This window comes from Abramis brama, assembly GCF_963993115.1.
Source record: "Abramis brama genome assembly, chromosome: 21".
Lineage (NCBI taxonomy): Eukaryota > Metazoa > Chordata > Actinopteri > Cypriniformes > Leuciscidae > Abramis > Abramis brama.
Genome location: NC_139983.1, coordinates 5,462,405 through 5,483,679, shown reverse-complemented (window position 1 = coordinate 5,483,679; position 21,275 = coordinate 5,462,405). Strand labels below are relative to the sequence as shown.

Below are 21,275 nucleotides of genomic sequence, written 5' to 3'. Positions count from 1 at the left end.
AAGGGTAAAATTATTGACTACAGGGTAGTCAAATGAAAACGAAAAGAGGCGATTTATAACATTTTTCAATTTATTGTTGCCTAAAATATACACTGATAACTGAGATCCCCTTAGTCGAACTTGGCAAGTCCGAACTTTGCATAATGAGTATTGAGAAACGCCCCATGTCCACATGCATTGAGTTGCTGCCATGTGATTGGCTGATTACATATTTGCGTTAACAAGCTGTTGAACAGGTTTACCTGATAAAGTGGCCGATGAGTGTGTAACTTATATAACTCTACACGTGCATTACTCACCCAATAATTTGTCTGTATCTTTTTTTTTTTTTTTAGAAGTGGACCCTGATTGAACCACAGATCCGTCAGCATGACCAGTGTTTGACCATCACAGCCTTTACTGCAGGGTCAAAGGTCAGACTGGAACCCTGCAACACCAAAGAGTCCAGACAGGTGGGTGTACATGTATCTGACAGATGGGCAGTTCCAGTTTTGATGACCCACTGAGAATGAATCATATGCAAGTTTGATGTCTGCGTGTTTCAGAAGACTATTAGCTCTCGGACAGCACTAGTGTTCTCTGTGGAAGTTATGTAAATTTAAAGGGGGGGTGAAATGCTATTTCATGCATACTGAGTTTTTTACACTGTTAAAGAGTTGGATTCCCATGCTAAACATGGACAAAGTTACAAAAATTAAGTTGTACGTTTGAAGGAGTATTTTGGTTCCAAAAATACTCCTTCCGGTTTGTCACAAGTTTCGGAAAGTTTTTTTCAAGTATGGGCATGTGTGACGTCAGATGTGGCGGAATTTCCTTATATGGGTCCTAAGGGCACTTCTCACGGAAGAGCGCGCGCGCACACGTAGACCAGAGCAGAGACATTCACTGACCAGAGCGAGAGAGCGAAATGTCACCAAAGTGTGTTTTTGGTTGCCAGGGCAAGACAACCCTGCACAGATTACAAAAAAAAAAACAGCATTAAGGGACCAGTGGATGGAGTTTATTTTTACAGAGCATCAACGGAGTTGTGCAAGTGTTTTTGTTTGTTCCCTGCATTTCGAAGATGCTTGTTTTATAAACAAAGCCCAGATCGACGGATTTGCAGATCGTCTAATGCTTAAGGATCGAGCAGTCACAATGATAAAGGTTCGCGGTCGTGCGTTGGAACCGGGCGGTGAGTAAAACTGCTTCAAATGTCTCTGTGTGTTGTTAGCTCGGCGCGTTAGCACAGCTTTAGCTCCGCCCACACGGCCCGCCTCCAGCCGCTCGTTTTTTTCCGGAAAGACTCGGTACAGCCTATCTTTCTTTTATAAATATATACTAAAGACTAAACTAAAGACTTTTTGGAGATATGAAGGATGCAATACTACTCTATAGGTACTCAAGATTAACAGGAGATTGAGTGAAAATGAGCATTTCACCCCCCCCTTTAAGCGTTTAAGTGATTTTCTGTTCTGTTATGTTCAGCGTTATTCCTCTTTGTCCTAAAATCCTCTCATTCTTTCAGTCATAATAGCTGCATATTTTCTTTTTCTCTTTGTATATAAATCTTCTGCCATCAATCTCAAACACAACAGACACATATCTTCCCATAAGCCCACTGCATATGGTTCCACTCACAAGCTAAGCTGGCTTAGCTGGTTTGGCTTTAATCTTTTTCGTTTTTCTTCTCCATCTTTCATCAGACTGACCTCTACCCCTGTCCACTCATTCATGTTCGCCTCATTTGTGATATCTCCTAAAGTCTGAACATGCCTCACAAACAGATCAAATTCCATATAGAGAAGATTTTCTTTACTCTGCTACATCTCTCCATATGATTGCCATTATAAAAAAATATAGATTTTTGTTATATATTTTGTAAGTAATTGTTGTGCATTTCTCTATTCAAAACCTTACTGATCTGCTTACTTTGTCCCAAAATGTAGATACCTTGTTTTGGCCACTACATCAAGCTCAGTGAAATGATTTAAAAAAGGTTTATTATTTTTTTGTTTTTAGTGTGTAATGTTGTTGTTTGTGCATGAAAAAGGTCTGCACTCTGCAGTCAGCATTTTCACTGGCCACAATTTTGACATTGATACCGTTGGAAAAAACTGCCATAATTTGGCAATTGTATTTGCTCATTATATTAGGCTGCCGTCACTTTAAGACCTGATGCATGGATCAAACATACTGTTACACATGCATTTTCTTTCTCAACTGTTTATGTTAAAACATTACTTAAACTTAAAACATAACTGATTGTGTTAATGTAAATACTCGCCAAGACCGGCATTTAGACATTATTTTGTGTGTATTTGACTGTTTAAGCGCAGTAAGCAGCAAAAAATAACTAATTTTAGTACTGAGAGGCGGTTTTATGTGCTGCACTTTGAGTGTGAGAACAAAATCTGCAGGACTGAGTAAAATTATGCACAATCCCACGCCGAAATTCAAGCCCTGTCACACCAACAATATTCATCAGGATCAAATGAAACGAGTGACTGAGGAGAGACGGGTTTGTGTGTCACTCGCTGTCGGAGAGATGAAAGAGAGAGAAAGAACAGCTGGTATCGTGTATCTGTTCATATCTATCGTGTTTCAGATATTTCAGGATTGATATGTAGCGAAAAATCTATATTTTTGACAACACTACATTGCACTTGGTTTATTTTTTCAGATGCCTTTTAAAAGACCACAGTTGAAAAATGTATATATTATATATAATGTTCAACCCGCCAAAGTGTCTAGTAGGAATGACTGTGTTACACACCACTGCTGAAATACACACGCATTTAGTGGGTGTTAATATTAAGCCCTGGTTTTATATATCGCTCTCTACAACATTGGAAACATAACTGTAATTGGTATGATTAGCATTTTGCTTGACTATGTTATCAAACAGCTAATAATGTGTTGCTAATGTTACACAAACCATGTTCCTGTTCGCTATCTCAGCTGACTCTAAAAATCAACATCCTTAGAAACGCAGTGGAGAAAGGCATATAGTTCATCATAACATGCAATATACATCATATACTGTACATAATTCATACACTATATTGCTAAATGTACCCGATTTTTCATATCAACAGTAAAGCAGGGATATTATCGTTAACTTAAACTAAATCTAAATCTAAATCACTATTAATATATATCAATAGTATATCAATGATACTAAAATAACAGTGGCCTTTGTTTTGAGCATTGTTTATTTGGCTTGAAGTGGCTGAATATGTAGAGTGTCTACAATCAGTTATAAGTGTCACAGGATGAGGATGAAGAAGACGAATGAAGACCGGATACAAATATAAACGTGATTTAATAAAAACAAAAAGGCAGACAGGCATAACAGTGTGCATAGCATACACAAACAACAACCGACATCCAAAGACTAAATACACAGAGATAATGAAATGAATACAAACAGGTGTGATGATTAGATGAGTGTGTGCAGGTGTGATCTAGGAGGGATTATGGGAAATGTAGTGTGCTGTGGTGACTGGTCTGGTGACTGAGGATTGTGACAATGGGCCCTATCATACAAACGGAGCAATGCAGCACCAGGCGCAATGCAAGTGTTTTTTGCTAGTTTCAGCCCGATGCAGTTTTCATTTTCACGTCCTGCGCCACGTTGTTTAAATAGCAAAATGCATTTGCGCCCATGGGCTGCTGGTCTGAAAAAGAAGTGTGTTCAGATGCATTGTTGGCGCGTTGCTATTTTGAGGCAACTAAAATAGACTGCGCCATTGACCAACTGAAACCTGGTCTAAAGTCAGTGCTGCTTACACACAGGGACACGCAGCAGCACACAAACATGGCAAATATTAAAAATATTTGACCGACCATTTTTCCCGTTGTTAAAATATCAAAAGTGGATTCGGACACGCCCTAAGTGCACTTGCGCCCTGCACTTTAGACCATGTGCTTAGATCGTTAAAATAGGGCCCAATAAGTTTAATTTCAGTGAGGATGCTGCCTATAGGCAATAGTCGGAAAGCTGGATCACTAGGGTTTGGAACAGAGCTACTCAGCACTGAGATCATTGCTCTCCTGAATGAAACCTGCCATGCTGCCAGCAAACACACACACACACACACAAACACACACACACACACACACAGGATATTATAGTATATCAAGCCTTCTGAATTCAAACTCACTGACCTATTTCTAAACCAGTCACACGCAATGTGTCATGCCCTTGGCTAAAACATTTTGCTGCTTTCATTTCATTGCAAGACTGCTTTGCAGCATTTTTAGAAAGATGTGTTTCATATTGTCTTCCTCTGTCTATTTAAATATGATATTTTACAGTCATGCTAATTCCTGTATCATTTGTTCCCTATCAGTCAGTCACTCTCGGCATACGTCATGACCGACAAATAGGAATGTCGCTAGAGAGGCCAATCTACTTTGAGTGAAACTAAACGAGCCAATGCACACTGGCATGCAAGTCATTTGCATCAGCTTTTTGCTTCGGAGCCAAGCACTTCGATGCCTGTGTTCTCTACAAGAGTGTTACAAAGACGAGCGAGCTCTCTATGGGACCTCTCCAATCTGTTGCGAGCGATACAGTACCAAAATTTTCAATAAAAGAGCAGTTTCTTCCATCTCTGGGTCGAAGAGGGCCCGGAGAGCAGTGGCAGGAGAGAATCCTCACCACTCTCATCCGCCTCTTCTATCGCCAGCGGGCAGCAGCTTGCAGTTCGAGAACGCATCCAAGTTGCCTCCTGTGCCTCCTGCCCCGTGGAACCAGCACACTTCTCAGAGACAGCCTCCCGAGCCACGTCCCTGCGTTCCACCTTGCTGCCCCACTGTGGGTACACCTATGATCCCTTTGGTCCCGCTGTACGGTCTCTACGAGCCTGGTTAGCGCTCCCCAGTCCGTCTCGCTGGCTCATTCAGACCATCAGGCTCGGCTATGCGATTCAGTTCGCTCGGCGTCCCCCCAAGTTTCGGGCCATCCACTCCACTACAGTGAGAGCAGCCAATGCCCAGGTCTTGCGGGCGGAGATCACAGCCCTCATGGGCGAAGGACGCGATAGAGCCGGTCCCTCCAGCCGATATGAGGTCAGGGTACTACAGTCCCTACTTCATTGTACTCAAGAAAGGCGGTGGGTTACGACCGATCTTGGACCTGCGAGTTTTGAATTGGAGTCTCCACAAGCTACCGTTCAAAATGCTCACACAGAGACGCATTTTCGAATGTATCCGTCCCCGAGATTGGTTTGCAGCGATCGACCTGAAGGACGCGTACTTTCATGTCTCGATTCTTCCTCGACACAGGCCGTTTCTGCGCTTTGCGTTCGAGGGTCGAGCATATCAGTACAAGGTCCTGCCCTTCGGGCTGTCCCTGTCTCTCTGTGTCTTCACGAAAGTCACGGAGGGGGCCCTTGTTCCCATGAGAGAACAGGGCGTTCACATCCTCAACTATCTTGACGACTGGCTCATACTAGCACACTCTCGAGATCAGTTCTCGATCATGCGAACACAGGGACCTTGTGCTGAGGCACCTCAGCCAGTTGGGTCTTCAGGTCAACTGGGAAAAGAGCAAACTCTCCCCCGTGCAGAGGATCTCTTTTCTCGGTATGGAGTTGGATTCGGTCGCACAGGAAGCCAGCTCACAGAGGTGCACCGAGGTCACAGCTCACAAGTGCTCAGTCGGTGCTGAACTGCTTGAACATGTTCAAAGGCAGGACGGCGGTCCCACTGAAATATTTTCAGAGGCTCCTGGGGCATGTGGCAGCAGCAGCAGCGGTAATCCTGCTTGGACTGCTCCATATGAGACCGCTTCAGCACTGGCTTCACGGCCGAGTCCCGAGATGGGCGTGGCATCACGCGGCGTGCCGCCAGACCTTCAGCCCGTGGTCAGACCCCTCGTTCCTACGGGCAGGAGTGCCCTTGGAACAGGTGTCCAGGCATGCTGTAGTGTTCACAGATGCCTCTTCCACTGGCTGGGGTGCCACGCACAAGGGGCATGCAGTGTCAGGGGTGTGGATGGGCCCCCAACTGCATTGGCACATCAACTGCCTCGAGTTGCTAGCAGTACGTCTCGCTCTGAGGCCGCTACAGGGCAGTGACGTGCTGGTCCGTACGGACAACACTGCGACCGTTGCATACATCAACCGTCAAGTTGGTCTACACTCCCGTCGCATGTCACAACTAGCCCGCCATCTCCTCGCGGAGTCGGAAGCATCTGAGGTCGCTTTGCGCCATGTATGTCCCCAGTGTGCTCAACCGTGTGGCCGACAAGCTATCACGAGCTGTGCGGGAGAATGAGCCTACTTGCACAGACTCTGTGCATGGTCAGAGAGGACGAGGAGCAGGTCCTTCTGGTGGCTCCCTCTTGGCCCACCGGACCTGGTTCCCAGAAGTCATGCTCCTCGTGACAGTCCCTCCCTGGCCCATTCCTCTGAAGTAGGACCTTCTGACTCAGAGATGGGGCACCCTATGGCACCCGCGTCCAGACCTCTGGAAACTCCATGTGTGGTTCCTGGACGGGACACGGAGGTTCTAGGTGACTTACCCCCAGAGGTACTTTACACCATCACTTCAGCACAGGCGCCGTCTATGAGACGTGTGTACGTCTTGAAGTGGAACCTGTTCGTCGAGTGGTGTTCTTCTCGCCGAGAGGACCCTCGAAGATGTTCGATGCTTTCCTTCTTGCAGCAAGGGTTGGGCGAAGGCTGTCTCCCTCCACCTTCAAAGTACATGCTGCTGCTATTTCAGCATATCACAACCACATAGATGGCAAAACAGTAGGAAAGCACGACCTGGTCGTCAGCTTCCTTGGGGGGCGAGACGGTTAAATCCTCCTCGACCCCCCTCCATACCCTCTTGGGACCTTTCCCTGGTGCTTCGAGCACTTCAGGATGCTCCCTTTGAGCCTTTGCAATCAGCAGACTTAAAGCTTCTCTCCATGAAGACTTTGCTGCTGGTTGCACTGGCCTCTGTCAAGAGGGTAGGGGACCTGCAGGCATTTTCAGTCAACGAATCGTGCCTAGAGTTTGGGCCGGGTGACAACCATGTTGTACTTGAAGCCTGGCTATGTGCCCAAGGTTCCTACCACTCCCTTCAGGGACCAGGCAGTGAACCTGCAAGCGCTGCCCCTGAAGGAGGCAGACCCAGCCTTGGCTTTGCTCTGTCCCGTTCGCGCTCTGTGTCTGTATGTAGAGCTGCGGGCTGGGCGACACCTAACCTTCGTTTTCACGTCCTGCACCACGTTGTTTAAATAGCAAAATGCATTTGCGCCCATGGGCTGCTGGTCTGAAAACGAGGTGTGTTCAGACGCATTGTTGGCACGTTGCTATTTTGAGGCAACTGAAATAGACAAAGCTATTGACCAACTGAAACCTGGTCTAAAGTCAATGTTTTGTTATTTAAAGAGCGCGTTAGTAATATTCACCTATAGGCGGGTCCACAACGTGTGTACACTCTGCTTATTAAACACACAGGGACACGCAGCAGCACACAAACATGCCAAATATTAAAAATAAAAGGATTACAGTTTTAAAGAATAATATTGTGTGCATAAAGATATGGTGGAATCCGGCTTGTCCCGTGGATGGTCTGCTTGAGCTTTTACCTCTCGCACGAGCAGATCCGTTTGCGCTCTGGAGACGCGTTCAGTTTTTCCGCTTGCAAATTCCGCCATGGAAATAGCGAATCCGCCATGGCGCGAGCGCAATTGGCATTTAAAGGGAATGGGAGATGAGACTCTGATTGGTTTATTGCACGTAAAGCCCAAAACACACCCGTTACTCATTAAGAGAATAGGGACAACCCTTTTAGACCATGCGCCGCGCACGCAGACCATTTTTCCCGTCGTTTAACTAGCAACAGTGGATTTGGACACACCCTAAGTGCACTTGCGCCCTGCGCTTTAGACCATGAGCTTAGATCGTTAAAATAGGGCCCAATAAGTTTAATTTCAGTGAGGATGCTGCCTATAGGCAATAGTCGGAAAGCTGGATCATTAGGGTTTTGGAACAGAGCTACTCAGCACTGAGATCATTGCTCTCCTGAATGAAACCTGCCATGCAGACAGCAAACACACACACACACACACACACAGGATATTATAGTATATCAAGCCTTCTGAATTCAAAATCACTGACCTCTCTCTGAACCAGTCACACGCAATGTGTCATGCCCTTGGCTAAAACATTTTGCTGCTTTCATTTCATTGCAAGACTGCTTTGCAACATTTTTAGAAAGATGTGTTTCATATTGTCTTCCTCTGTCTGTTTATTTAAATATGATATTTTACAGTCATGCTAATTCCTGTATCATTTGTTACAGTTCAGAATTCAACTGCATATAATGTACCGCCTATTATTATGTGAAAATAGTATGTAAAACATTATACAAAGAGAACAATTTCAAACCGTTGTAATCTATGCTACATTTATGTCACATAACCTCACTACGTTCTGCAAAGACTGTCCAGTTATTGGATATCTTAATTTGTGTAAAAATGTTCAAACAGTGAAGATGGAGAGGTTAAAAATCATAGTTGATAATACCTTCGGTTCACAAGTTTCAGTGTATTGCCGATTGCAGCATATCATGCTTTTGATAAATGTTGTAGGTTATCCAGGTTATTCCATGCAAATAGAAAATCCACATACTACACAAAGCAGATGTACTATACTAAAGAATAATAAGATAATTACTTAAAGATTATAAGAAATTCTTCAATCCTTGTGCTAGAAATAATATTGTGAATAGCAAACATGCATGTTTTCCACAAGCAAATTTCAACTATTTGTTGTCCTTAATTTATGTAAAACATAAATGTATCAATACCGTAAACAAACGTTTGGTCCCAAACTAGCTCGCTTTGATGTTTGTTGAATATTTCTTGCTTGAAAATAAAAAATTCACACAAAATTAGACACGTCCCAAATTTCGGTAACAGGGTTGCAAAAATTTGCAAACAAAATAAAAATAAATTTAGTTTGACCTTCTGAGGTGACGTTAACCTTTTCTGAAAGTAAAACTTCTTCTTTCACTGATCGTTGTGTTCATGAGCTGCAACGAGGAAGCGCACGACAGGAATATTCCAACTAAACAGTCTTTAATCCAAAAATACACAGGAACACTCAGGGAAACAGACTTCACAACCACTATAACATTGACAACACTGATCACAGAACTGAATGAAGACACGTTTACACAACAACGATGTGCTTAAAATGGAGAAGTCTTTCCTTTGAGTTTTCCGCGTACAGACGACACCATTGTCAAAACGATCCCCATTCACATGGATCCGTGAAAACGACAAAAAACTCAAAAACTAAATAACTAACCAAACAACTAAAAACCAAACAACTAAAAACCCTGTATTCTGCTGCCAGGCCATTAGATGGCGATGAAACACTATAGACTGAACACGTAATACGCATGTGCATGACGTCATTGTCTTCAGAGATTCGCATTTTTGTTGTTTACACGGAGACCGTTTTCAAAAACTTGCGTTTTCAGCCACCCAAAACGCTGTTGTCGTGGTAACAAATGGCCAAAACGCATAAAAAGTTATACGTTTTTAGTTGAAAATGGTGTCAAAAGAGCTATTGAGTTAATTAATAAGACAACAGGTGAACAGGATCATTAATCAAACACACTGTGAAACAAGGTCGAACATGCAAACAGGCACAGGGAAAACATAACCAACACACAATGAAAACTAAGGGGCTGTTTACAAGGCACCGTTTTCAACTAAAAACGTAAAACGTTTTATGTGTTTTGGCCGTTCATGTACACGACAACTGAGTTTTAGGTGTCTGAAAACGCAAACTTTTGAAAACGGGTTTCATAGTGTCATCGCCATCTACTGGCCTGGCAGCAGAATACAGCGTTTTTAGTCCTTTTCGTGGATCTGTGTCAATTGGGATCGTTTTGACAATGGTGTCGTCTGTACGCGGAAAACTCAATGGAAAAACTTCTCCGTTTTAAGCATATCGTTGTCGTGTAAATGTACCATAGGTCAAACAGGCAAACAGGCACAGGGAAAACATTACCAAAACACAATGAAAACTAAATCAAAATACATGTCACATGTGCAATAGAAGAACCGCTTTTGATTCCCCAAAGCATCTTTCAGTTCTTGAAAAATAGAAATCATGCACACTACCCAAGTTTCCATCATCGCAAAAATATTTTAATAAGCAACGTTTTGGTCAATTGAATTTCCTTATGCTTAGCAGATCTTAAAATAACCATTTTTTCCTTAGTGTGAAGAACATTTTAATAATCTAAAGAACCTGTTTCCATTATAAAGAACCTTTTGTTGAATGGAAAGGCTCCATGGATGTTAAAGGTTCTTCATTGAACCATTGATGCCAATAAAGAACTTATATTTTTGTAGTGTATTCTGTACTTCACTTGTGGAAGGTACCGTCTGTGTGTGTGTGTGTGTGTGTGTTTACTGGTTCAGTATAAATGTAATCAACCTGTCTCCACTTTTTCTGTTTCTCTTGTAGAAATGGAAGCCCCGAGGGCCGGCATTGCAGCACATGATCAGTGGCTTGTGTCTGGATAGCCAGCCTCCTTCAGGCCCACCGGTCATCACACAGTGCCGCCCCCTGGTGGCCAGCCAATCCTGGGAGCCGCAGCTGGTCACCTGACTCGCGGAGCTCACAGAGAGGGCGGGGAAAGGGGAGGAGTTTCGTAAGGTTGCTGAGCTCGAGGTGCCGTAGGAGCCAGAGGAAAACGTTTGCACACTGTTTTAGTTGAAGGTGCTGATCTCAAACGAATCCAACATGACCATGTCCAAAACATCTGACCTCATATCTTCATCGTGGAGTGGCTAAAGAGGGAAAAGCAACATTTTGCCTGCCAAACCGAAGCCTGAATGCCTGCGCTCAGAGCTTTCACTGTCCAGTGTTCTGGTGTTCTCAGTCACACGGCATGGTTTTGTCAGTTGACAGGAGTGCTTTATGACATCTTTTGAATGTTGTGTTAAGGTCTCAAACACCAGAGAATAGATGTGTATATAAATGCCTTTTACTACATTTCAGACCCATGACCTGTATATTCCCTCATTCCCACAAAGACTGTGGTTTTTGCAGCATAGGCTTCATTAGCTGTTCTCATGAAGGTCTGAACTGTTTTTCCCCATCGCTGTGGAAGGTTTTCTGCTTGATTTGTTCAGTATTAGGTTGGGATGAAGAGCAATGCTTTGAGATGAATCTGCATATGCCATGGAAACTGTCGTTCAGCGGCAGAAAGACTTTACGACTTTGAGAGGTTTATCCTAAACAACAGTCAAAGATTAGCAGTACCGCGCTGGCTTTCTAGACCCGCGTTGAAGATGTTGGAAAAAGACGGACAGAAATGGCTCTTGAATGGTCCACTAAACCCATTGAAATAACCAAATGTTATATCAAACAAGCATTGAGATGTCGAATCAAATGAAGTGTAACGCGCTTTTAATGAGCTATTATTCTGCATGGTACTGTACATCAGCACAATGAAAAGGCATTTGCAAACATCTAAAGCCCAAAGACTGTTTTTTCCTCTGTCTTATTTGTTTGCCTTTTGAAACTTTGTATTTACTTGAAGCATTTTTTCATTTTGAACATGTGCTAGGAAGCAGTTATGTTGTTTGAAGAATAAAGACTACCACCAAAAAACAGACAACAATCCCAAAAAATCTTGAGTCTGTCTTTGTATGCTACAGTAGAAACAAACACACACACACACACACTAGGGTGGTCCTTATTTTTAAAGTCTCCAATTGTCATGCTCTTAACCCTTCAAATTGTTCCTATAAGAAAATACAGCATGCCAATTTTTATGGCAGTAACATAATAATTACTGGTAGCTCAATAGCTTTAAACTTTCTGAGATTTTGATGATTTTCGTAAAAACAGATCATTTGAATTGGTATTGTACCTGGCTAGTAAAATTCAAAAAAAAAATCTCCATAAAAGCATCTAATGCACCATATATTCCTAAATATGTATTTTAGATACATATCTCAGTTTACTTATTGTAGAAACTAAATCCAAATTAATCCATCCATGACCCGGTTTAGCAGAATTACCTTTCCTGGTGGAATCAATACATATTTCTATTGATGATCACCTTGGTTATGGTTTAGAGCACATTTTTTGGTTTAAAAAATTACATTACGTTCCTTGAAATTGACGCGGAACTTTGGCCGAATCAAGCAGATCATCAGGAGGCACAGGCAACCATACATGCAATGAAAGTAGTCAATGATCACGCCGAGAGAGGAGTGGCTCTGATTCAAGAATACAATGGCTCTCTCACACACTCTGAAGAACAATTGCAGTTTCTCCTTCATGTGGTGGAAGATCACCGACGGATCTATCCAGACTGCAGAAAGTCAACACTGGCTGCTGAGCATCAGAAATGAGGGATTGTTGAAAACTTTGTGCTTTTTTTGAGATTGTTGTCATTGTTGTCATGTCAGTGTTGCTCTGATTTCAATAAAATGTAGTTCATTTGCAGCAACTTTTAATATTACTTGCATATCACAGTAACACCGCACAGCTTAACAGGCAATCTTCCACATGTTTGAGCTACCTCTAAATATCTTTTTTTTTTTTGTCAACATTTTTGCATATTTCTAATTTTGAAGTTAAAAGGAACAGTTTAAGAGGTTAAGACACTAACATTTTGCAAAAATAAATAAATAATTGGACTTGATAAGTACCACCCTAACACACACGTCTGGTTTACTATCTTTGTGGTGACTCTCCATAGTTGTATTTATACTGTACAAACTGTATATTCTCTCCCCAAACCCCATCACAGAAAACTTTCTGCATTTTTACATTTTCGAAAAACATCACTTATTATGATTTATGAGCTGTTTACCCCCAAAAAATGTCCCAACAAGGACAAGGTTTTTGGAAATTGCCACCTTTTGTGGGGACATTTTGCCCCCATAATGTAGGGTTTACCAGGGCACACACACACAAACAAACATTTCACTGTTATCAATATTGGAAACAGAATGCAGAGATAGACATTTAAAACACTGAATTTTGTAAAATATAATACAATATGTAATTGAAATGTAACAAAAGTAGTAGCTCTTCCAACAGTCATGCAGTTTTATACATACAGTTTACAGTGGTTTTACACAGGATTTGCATGCAGTGCCCAAAATATTTAGGTTGAAAATGATGTGGGGGATCGAGATCTTTGACCTCCATAAATAAACACCATGAATTTGCCACATAGTTGCATGAAGCTGGAACTTAATCTGAACCTGCTGAATTTAATACATGTGCTATTTCACATATGTCTATTTCCTCAAGATCACACGGCTTCCCTGTTTACTCTTAGATAAAAGAGCACATAAGCATAATTTACATTTTTTTTTCTTATAAAAATATTAGTTGTATTATTTAAAAAAAAAAATTAAACAATGATTGAAAAATGATTGATTAACATTTAAAATGACCCGAGCACCTAAATTGCAAATTTCACTTATTTTTGAATAAGCTTGTCTTTTGCTAGGACCAAAATTTATGAAACACTCAAAACTGAAAAAATATTTTTTGTAAAATGATGTAAAGATATATATATATGATGTATATGTGACCAAGGCTACTTCATTGATTCACTTGCTGACTGTAGTCTCCTGAAGCGACCACAAGGTGTCAGGCCATCATCACAGATACACACATAGATTTAACTTACATAAACAGATTCAACTTTCATGTTCAGACATTTATAGAACAAATTACAAACACTTTAGGAAGCCACACTCATTTGAGTGGCGTTGTGGCCTAATGTTAGAGAGTCGGACTTGTAACCTGAAGGTTTTTTCTTTAATAGCAGAAACATAGTGAAACATCAGTAAAAAAAATAAAAAAAATAAATGTATTCATATATTTATGCTACTTATTGTCCAGTAAACATGTCAGTCAGTAAACAGAAACCTTCCCTACAGTTCTTCCTACCGGTCACTGCTTGTTGATGGTTTCTGGTATTTAAAGGTCAACACTGTGACCTTTTGGATCAAATGCTCCTCACTATCATGTGCTTGGATGTATGTGCACACTTGCAGGACTGACGTCACGAGCGAATCAACATTGTGTTCCTTACCTCGTCTTTTCATGAAAGATTCAAGGCAGTGAATGACCTGAGAACACACACAGGTGAGTGGAGAGAGATAACTAACCGGATCGACAGCTCTGTCATTCCTCACATTCCTCGGTGTGATCCCATCCCTCGCTCACAGCTACACCTGCCGTCCAAGAGGGCCTTCCAAACACGCTGGGCATTTCTGAAGAACAGTTGTGCTATATTGCCACATCTTCTTTTAAAAGAGCTGTGTGCAATGCTTTTGTGTGTTGCTGATTCAAAACATTGCATTGTGGTTTTAACTGTTGTTCTTGCAAGTCTAGATGATTTGATTTGAGTAGTGCTATTGCACAGCCACGCACAATATGTATGGCTGTATCAGCCAATTCTTGCATTTTTATTGTATCTGAATTGGCTGATTTTGGAATCTATTGCAGCTTTTACTCATTTCATTTTTACTCCTGTGTATTACAATGGTTTGCTTGAGAACAAGAATATAATATTCCAAATTGGAGATTTACTGTGAAAGAAGAGTGAAATAAATATAGATTTATAATGTCAGACAACATTGTTGGAAATACAATATCGGCCTGGTTTCACAGACAGGATTAGACCTTAGTTCAACTAGGACATTTAAGCAGCTTTTATAAATATGCCTTATAGAAAAATGAATGGTGTGCATCTTGAGATGAACCAATGGCACTGATATATTTTAAGATATATAAGTGCAAGTTGCTTTCAGTTGAATCAGCTCAATAATGAACTAGGCGTAAGCCTTGTCTGTGAAACAGTTAACAGTTTTATAACAGAAGTAATTGATAGTTGTGAAAAGTCAAGTATTTCAACAAATTATTATTAATAGGCTACATTACAATAATATATGTCTAACTTACAGTAGTCAACATTTGAAGTTTATCAAAACCTTTCATCAAAGTTATACATGAATTCTGAACAATACCCGTTCTTGTCTTAGGAAACTTTGATGAACTTTTTTTGATCCATTCAAATGTTGATACTGTAAATTAAAACCTGTTAACTATTATCTATATTTTTTATTGAAAAGCACAGCATAGGGTTCTACAGAATATAACTTCTGAAATTGCAATCTATTATATTAAATTAATCATGTTAATTAATTTAATATATCAATAAAAAAAAGTTTGAAAACAAGCAACTTTATCATAATTACAGCAGAAAGGCTATTGTAAATATGCCGTATTGGTGGGGGTGTTAGTGTTTTGTGTATATATAGCCTATATTTATATATTACTTCGGTCACAGTGGTGTCATGAATGCTCCTCCCAGGCTAATTGTTGATGTTGTGAATAATTAATGAGAGCTCGTGCTCGTGTCAGCCTGTAGCCCCGCCCACCACCAGATCAGCGACTGACGGCTGAACCCGGCGAACAGTCAGTCAGAGACACACACACACACACACACACACGTCCAGAAGGATACAGCCATCATCTGGGGAATATAACACTTTATTTCACTGGTCGTGTAAATCTCTGAATCTGTCTGGTCGGGTTCACGTAACGTTACATCTGTGGATACGAGCAGTTCATCTGACCCGCCGCTGAACAGGTGAGTCGATTCACCTTTACCTCTCCGTCTGAAGAACTGAGAGGCTGGCTGGTGATCGGGTTGATGGTGTTATTACAATAATAATGCTGATGTTTGTAATAACGATGGTTTATGGTGTTGTTGTTAGCCAGCTAACCAGCTAACTGACTGTTTGTCTTTGAGTTCATAAGGTAGCATCCGGCTAAGTCAGCTGCTAACAAACCACTTGCGAGATAAAATGACTCAAACTGATGGTTTCTGTGTAAAAACAATGTGTGTCTTGTGTGTTTCGTGTCGAGGGTTTGGCTTTGGTTATCTGGGTTATGGGTTTGGGCTGTTTGTTGAAGAGTTGCTAGCTGAGCTAGCCGTTTAGCAGCTCACCTGCCACAGATTCACAACACTTAAAACACTAAATACACCATTACTGTGATCACCTATCATGTACTCTGTTATTATGAACACCAGAGTAGAGGAATATCTTATGTTACGAGGTATTATTGGGCCACTGACATGCAGTAAACTGTAATTCATGCCTGTAATTCCTTTAGTGGTTGGACATGGTTAGGACTGGTCATGTTAATGCTGGCATAGTTTGACATAAGTCAGGAACTTGACATCTTTTTTTTTTTTTTTTACCACTTTTTAAATCATCAGTCTGCCTATACAACTAGTGACTCAAAACAATTATTGTGTGTAGCTGTCACACACCACAATGATGGTTTGGTGAAGAGTGACTGGTCAGTAATTATCATATCTTAGGTCACATAACAACAAATTAGTCATAAATCTCAGAATGGCATCATGTCAACAATAAGTTGGCAATATGTCAACTTGACATATTAAATAATAATAAGAAAATCGAATGTTTCGATGTGGAATAGTTTATTGAACCTTTATGCAATTAATGCAAAATATAAAGAAAATCAAGAACAGTTTAGAGTTTAGTTTAGTTTTTGTTATCATATTTGATAGATCAGGCTTTTTACTCATATAGTATGAGAATATGGAGGGGAAACACCTCAGATTTGGTGCAGATGCTGATATTTATATGGTCAAAAGTAAGATGAAACTTTTAATGTAAATGAGTGAGATTTATAACAGTATTGCAGACTATCGACATAAAATAGGCCTACATATTTATCAGTCGTCACTCGTCACTCTGTATCTCATGTCTTAGTAAGATGATATTTAAATGCATAGTTTATAATCAAAGCTCTGCTGTAGTTTTAAAACATATAATGCAATGCAATACAATGATGTTTGAGAGATGAACAAATAAACCTTCCTCAAAAGCCTGATGATCATATTTTGGTACTCACATTTGAGTATGATTTTGTTTCTAAAAATAATCTTTGGTTAATCAAGTACGTAAGTTGCTATTGCTAAGCAAGTAGACATTTTACAAACAATATAAAAGTTATTCTTACTTTTACTTTATAAAAATCAGTGCAGGTTTCACAACAGAGAGACACGAGCTGAAGGGGGACGTTTGTACAATTAGACTAAAAGATTTTATTTGATAAAGTATAAAATATCAATCAGAGGACAGCATGATTGTAGTAGATTGTGTGCAACAGGTTTTACAGCAAAGTTTTGATCATGTTGATCATCTAGAGGCCTTAGAAATTCAAGTATCAAATATGATTACAGTAAGCATCCAGTTGGGCTTTAGTGACGGTCTCTGCCCTCGTCTGCATGTAGAAGGCTTTAGTCGGTGACATATTGCCCGTACATCTACGTAAATACCAACCAAACCCAAACAATGCTGGATATCCATTGAAAACCAATAGGATTTGTTGTAACCACATGTTCAAGGGTTTGGCTTTTCTCAGAAGTTTGATGACATCGGAAACGAGTGCATCCAGTTATGAGTCATCAGAATGGGAGTTGCTGTCAAACTACAAGCTTAATTTATGATGGGTTTTCTTGAGGGATGAAGTCATTTCTCATTTCCTTATAGAGGCCAGGCTCTGCCAAGATACCGATCGAGAGGGTGCTCTTATCTGTTTACTCAGCTACCTTTGGTTCCAGCTGTCCTGCGTTGCTCAGCGGTTAATCATTATCACATCCAAACCTCTGTTCCCTCGCCAGTAAGGTTCATGTGGACTGTGCTTTCAAATGATTGTGCACAAGGTTGTACTGTTTTGCATGTGTAAGCCTAAAATGTGAAAATATTTATTACGTCATAAAGATTTTGAAGTAGGCCGTACTCTTCTCTGTTGTGGATGATTCGGTCTTCCCTCCATTCTTGTAATTTATCAGGACTGCGCCTGCTCCGTTTCACATTCCCTGTTTTATAGGCGCGTGTAAAGGAGGTCACGGCGCAGGATGAATGGCTGAGATGTGAGCCGTACTGAGATATCACTGCCGTTTCTGCTCATGGACTTTGACCTGGTGTGTGTCCAGTTCTCTGACTTATGCTGACATCACAGTCTACGACAGCACATTCATGAACTGCTATCTGGGAATCCAGCCATACCCCTTTTTCACCAAAAATGGAGCTGGTGATTGGCCAGGGATCTGCGAATCTCTCTCAGAACCAGCAGCACTTTCTGCAATCTCTTACTCCAGCTTTTGAGAACATAAGTCATTTAATTCAGTGTGTTTGACGCAAGACGGAAGTTATTTAAAGTTGCGATGAAGTGGAAGGAAGTAGTGTTTTTGTTTTTGTCACTTTTGTCACATTTTTACTGATCTGATAGTTATCTGATCTATCAAAATGATTCCATTTACACTTGGTCACATAAAGGTGTTTTCACAAAACAGATATAAATCTGATCTTCAGTTCTTGCGCTATATGCAGATTTAATGGAGTTCACGTATGGCAAGCCGTTTTAACTTTTATTCATTTCCAGGATATGAATTGTTGATATCAAGAATTACATTTTTGATATCAACAATTACATTTTTTTATATCAAAAATGTAATTGTTGATATCTGTAATTATATTTTCACTAGTGAAATGTCACCATAGGCTGCCATTCAAAATCAATTGTTGATATCAAGAACTGATTTCTTACTAGTAGAAATATAATTTTTGATATCAATAATTACATTGTTACTAGTAAAAATGCAAATTACTGATATCAATTATTCAATTGTCACTAGTTGAAATGTCTATTCTTGATATCAACAATTGAATTGCTACTAGTAAAATGGCTTTCTTACTAGTAATAGCCTAACAATCACATTCATGATATCAGAAATTAACATTGTCACTAGTGAAAATGGAATTGATATCAAAAATTGATTTTGAATAGCAGCTTATGGTGACATTTCACTAGTGAAAATACAATTACAGATATCAAGAATTATAGTTTTTACTAGTTGAAATTCAATTGTTGATATCAAGAATTCGCAGTGGAAATGTAATTTCTGAATAGCCATTGTTACTAGTAGAAATCTAATTCCTGATATCAATAACTATCATTTTAACTAGTGAAAATTGGAATTGTTGATATCAAGGATTCATATCCTGGAAATGAATAAAAGTTAAAACGGCTTGCCATAGTTCACGTCACCGAAAGCAACAGATATGAGCTGCATTTTATTGATCATCTGCTAATTTCAAAATCAAAGACCACAATAGGAGAATAGGAGGCCGCTTCATTTACTTTTAATGAAGATGATTGTGTGTTAAGCGTCTGTGATGTTGATTTGTGAGAGTTTGTGCGTTGGCTTGATGAAGAGATGCTCAGCTGCTCATCTGTGGCGATGCGTGTTACAGTAGCGTCGTCATATCTGACTATAACATGACATATAGCCCATAACACGCTCCCACACGTTTATTTTTTAGCATTGTTGGGAGGAGTCAAATTTACATTTGTGGTTTCAACAACCAGATGCATTTACACTTGTCCAGTTTGTTCTGGTATCCGTCTCGAATGTGTTTCGGAGGGCATTTACACCTGGTCTTTTCACGATCGGATAGCTATCCGATCACAGAAAACACATGAAGTGGCCAGGTGTAAATAGGCCCATTATGATGCACATCCAAGTGAAATGGACTATTGATTGATTGGATGGAGGAAGATCTGAATGTGAGCTTGCAGTCGATTTTAAGAAAGTCATGGGGTTTAAGTGGACTAAATGACTGGAGAAGCAGAGAGAAAACACCATTAGATCCGGTTATGACATTTTGATTCAATTAAAAATGGAAAAAATTGAAACATTCATGTTATTGAATGTTGCAGGGCTTGGTTGGTTGGTTGGGGCGTTGCGACGTTCGTCTGTTAAAGGACAACTTAGTTTGAATAAACAAGCAGACACTGATTAGCTATTTGATCGCCTATTAAACAAATAAAAATAATATCTCATCCCCACCAACGTTTTTTTTTTCAAAGCCGCACCCGCCCGCCATCCGCTGATTGTTTTGCGGTCTATGGACGATGCAATTCTCTGCTGATGCGAGCTGCAAGAAAGCCCTTGTCTGTTCTAGAAAGGATGCAGCAAAGATATTTAATGCTAATGTATGAGGCATAGGCCTACGCTGAGTTTCATTCATTTACGATGAGATGCGCTCTAGTTCACAATGCAATGCAAGTGAACGTGGCGCGCCCGCGCCTGCATGTCGCGGTTATTATATTGTCTACTATGTTTGCTTTTTATTTATTAAATACATGCAATTGGTTGATGAAACATTTATTAAAATTAAAATACAATTTGTACAAAACGAAATTCGCTTTAAAGAAAGGCTTTCTACAAAGCAAAACTTAATGAAGTGGTAAAAATCATGTCTGATGATTTACAAAACAAAACTTCATTAAGTGGTAAAAACCATGTCTCCCGAAATATTGCGCATCTTATGATCCTATCTTTTATTACAATTGTTTTTTGAGCTAAAATGTAATACACATCATATACACACACACTGTATATGTTTCTTTTATCAAACATGTTTGGGGCCAGTCAAGGGCTAATTAAACTGCACGATCACGGTAATGATACATTTTTTATTATTGCAAATGTTTATTGCTAATGTTTATTATTGCATATGTTTTTCATTTGTTTAATAAATCTCATAATGATGGCACATCACTATATCATAGTCGTAGCTTTTATTTCTGTTTCAAATGATTGGCGGTCGGTCAGGGGGTACTTGGCAAAGAATCAAATACAGTTGGAAACGACGTAGATCACTAATAACACAGACTGTTAACAATTGTTTTTAATTAGTATTTAAACATTCTCTATGATAAAAAAATGTTTGTAAAAAATATTTTAATAACACGGTTTTGGCGGTTATAGAGATCTAATGACGGTGTTCAACTATAACCGTCGGTCTCACGGTTATATACTAACCGTCACACCCCTATTTAAAGTGTAACTAAACCCTAAAACAACTTTTTTTTAGTTAATGATCTGTAAGACTGGGGCTTTATTAGTGCTGTTCATTGATTCGAGTAAATGTTTTGACATTTGGGTATAAAGTGTTTTAATTCTACAATATATGGTGTAAAAACGTCTGAGTGCTGCCCTCTTCGAGTTGAACGGTGGCTACTGCAGTTGAATGTTCCTATTTTATGTTGTTTCTCCGCGTGACGTATGCAGGCTCTGCCATCGGTTCATAGGCTCAGCCCCTGGTATAAAAACATCTTGTTTCGTCAAAACCACTGTAGCGAGTCAGGAGTTGGAATTGCGAGTATTGAAAACAATCAGGA

The 21,275-nt window shown here is 40.1% G+C and overlaps 2 protein-coding genes across 4 annotated transcripts in view; both read left to right on the top strand.

Moving 5' to 3' along the window:
* galnt16 (UDP-N-acetyl-alpha-D-galactosamine:polypeptide N-acetylgalactosaminyltransferase 16) overlaps positions 1–11,659 on the top strand; it is a 56,744-nt gene extending 45,085 nt beyond the window's left edge. Inside the window, exons 14-15 of the mRNA XM_084096248.1 lie at positions 336–452; positions 10,470–11,659. Coding sequence (XP_083952374.1) covers positions 336–452; positions 10,470–10,613 — 261 coding nt within the window. The 3' untranslated portion in view covers positions 10,614–11,659. The remainder of the gene's footprint in view (positions 1–335; positions 453–10,469) is intronic.
* Positions 11,660–15,428: 3,769 nt separating this feature from the next.
* The window catches only part of numb (NUMB endocytic adaptor protein), a 68,381-nt gene continuing 62,534 nt past the window's right edge, over positions 15,429–21,275 (top strand). For all 3 annotated transcript variants that reach the window (XM_084096244.1, XM_084096245.1, XM_084096242.1), the window contains exon 1: positions 15,429–15,636. The gene's annotated coding sequence lies outside the window, so the exon portion shown is untranslated. The remainder of the gene's footprint in view (positions 15,637–21,275) is intronic.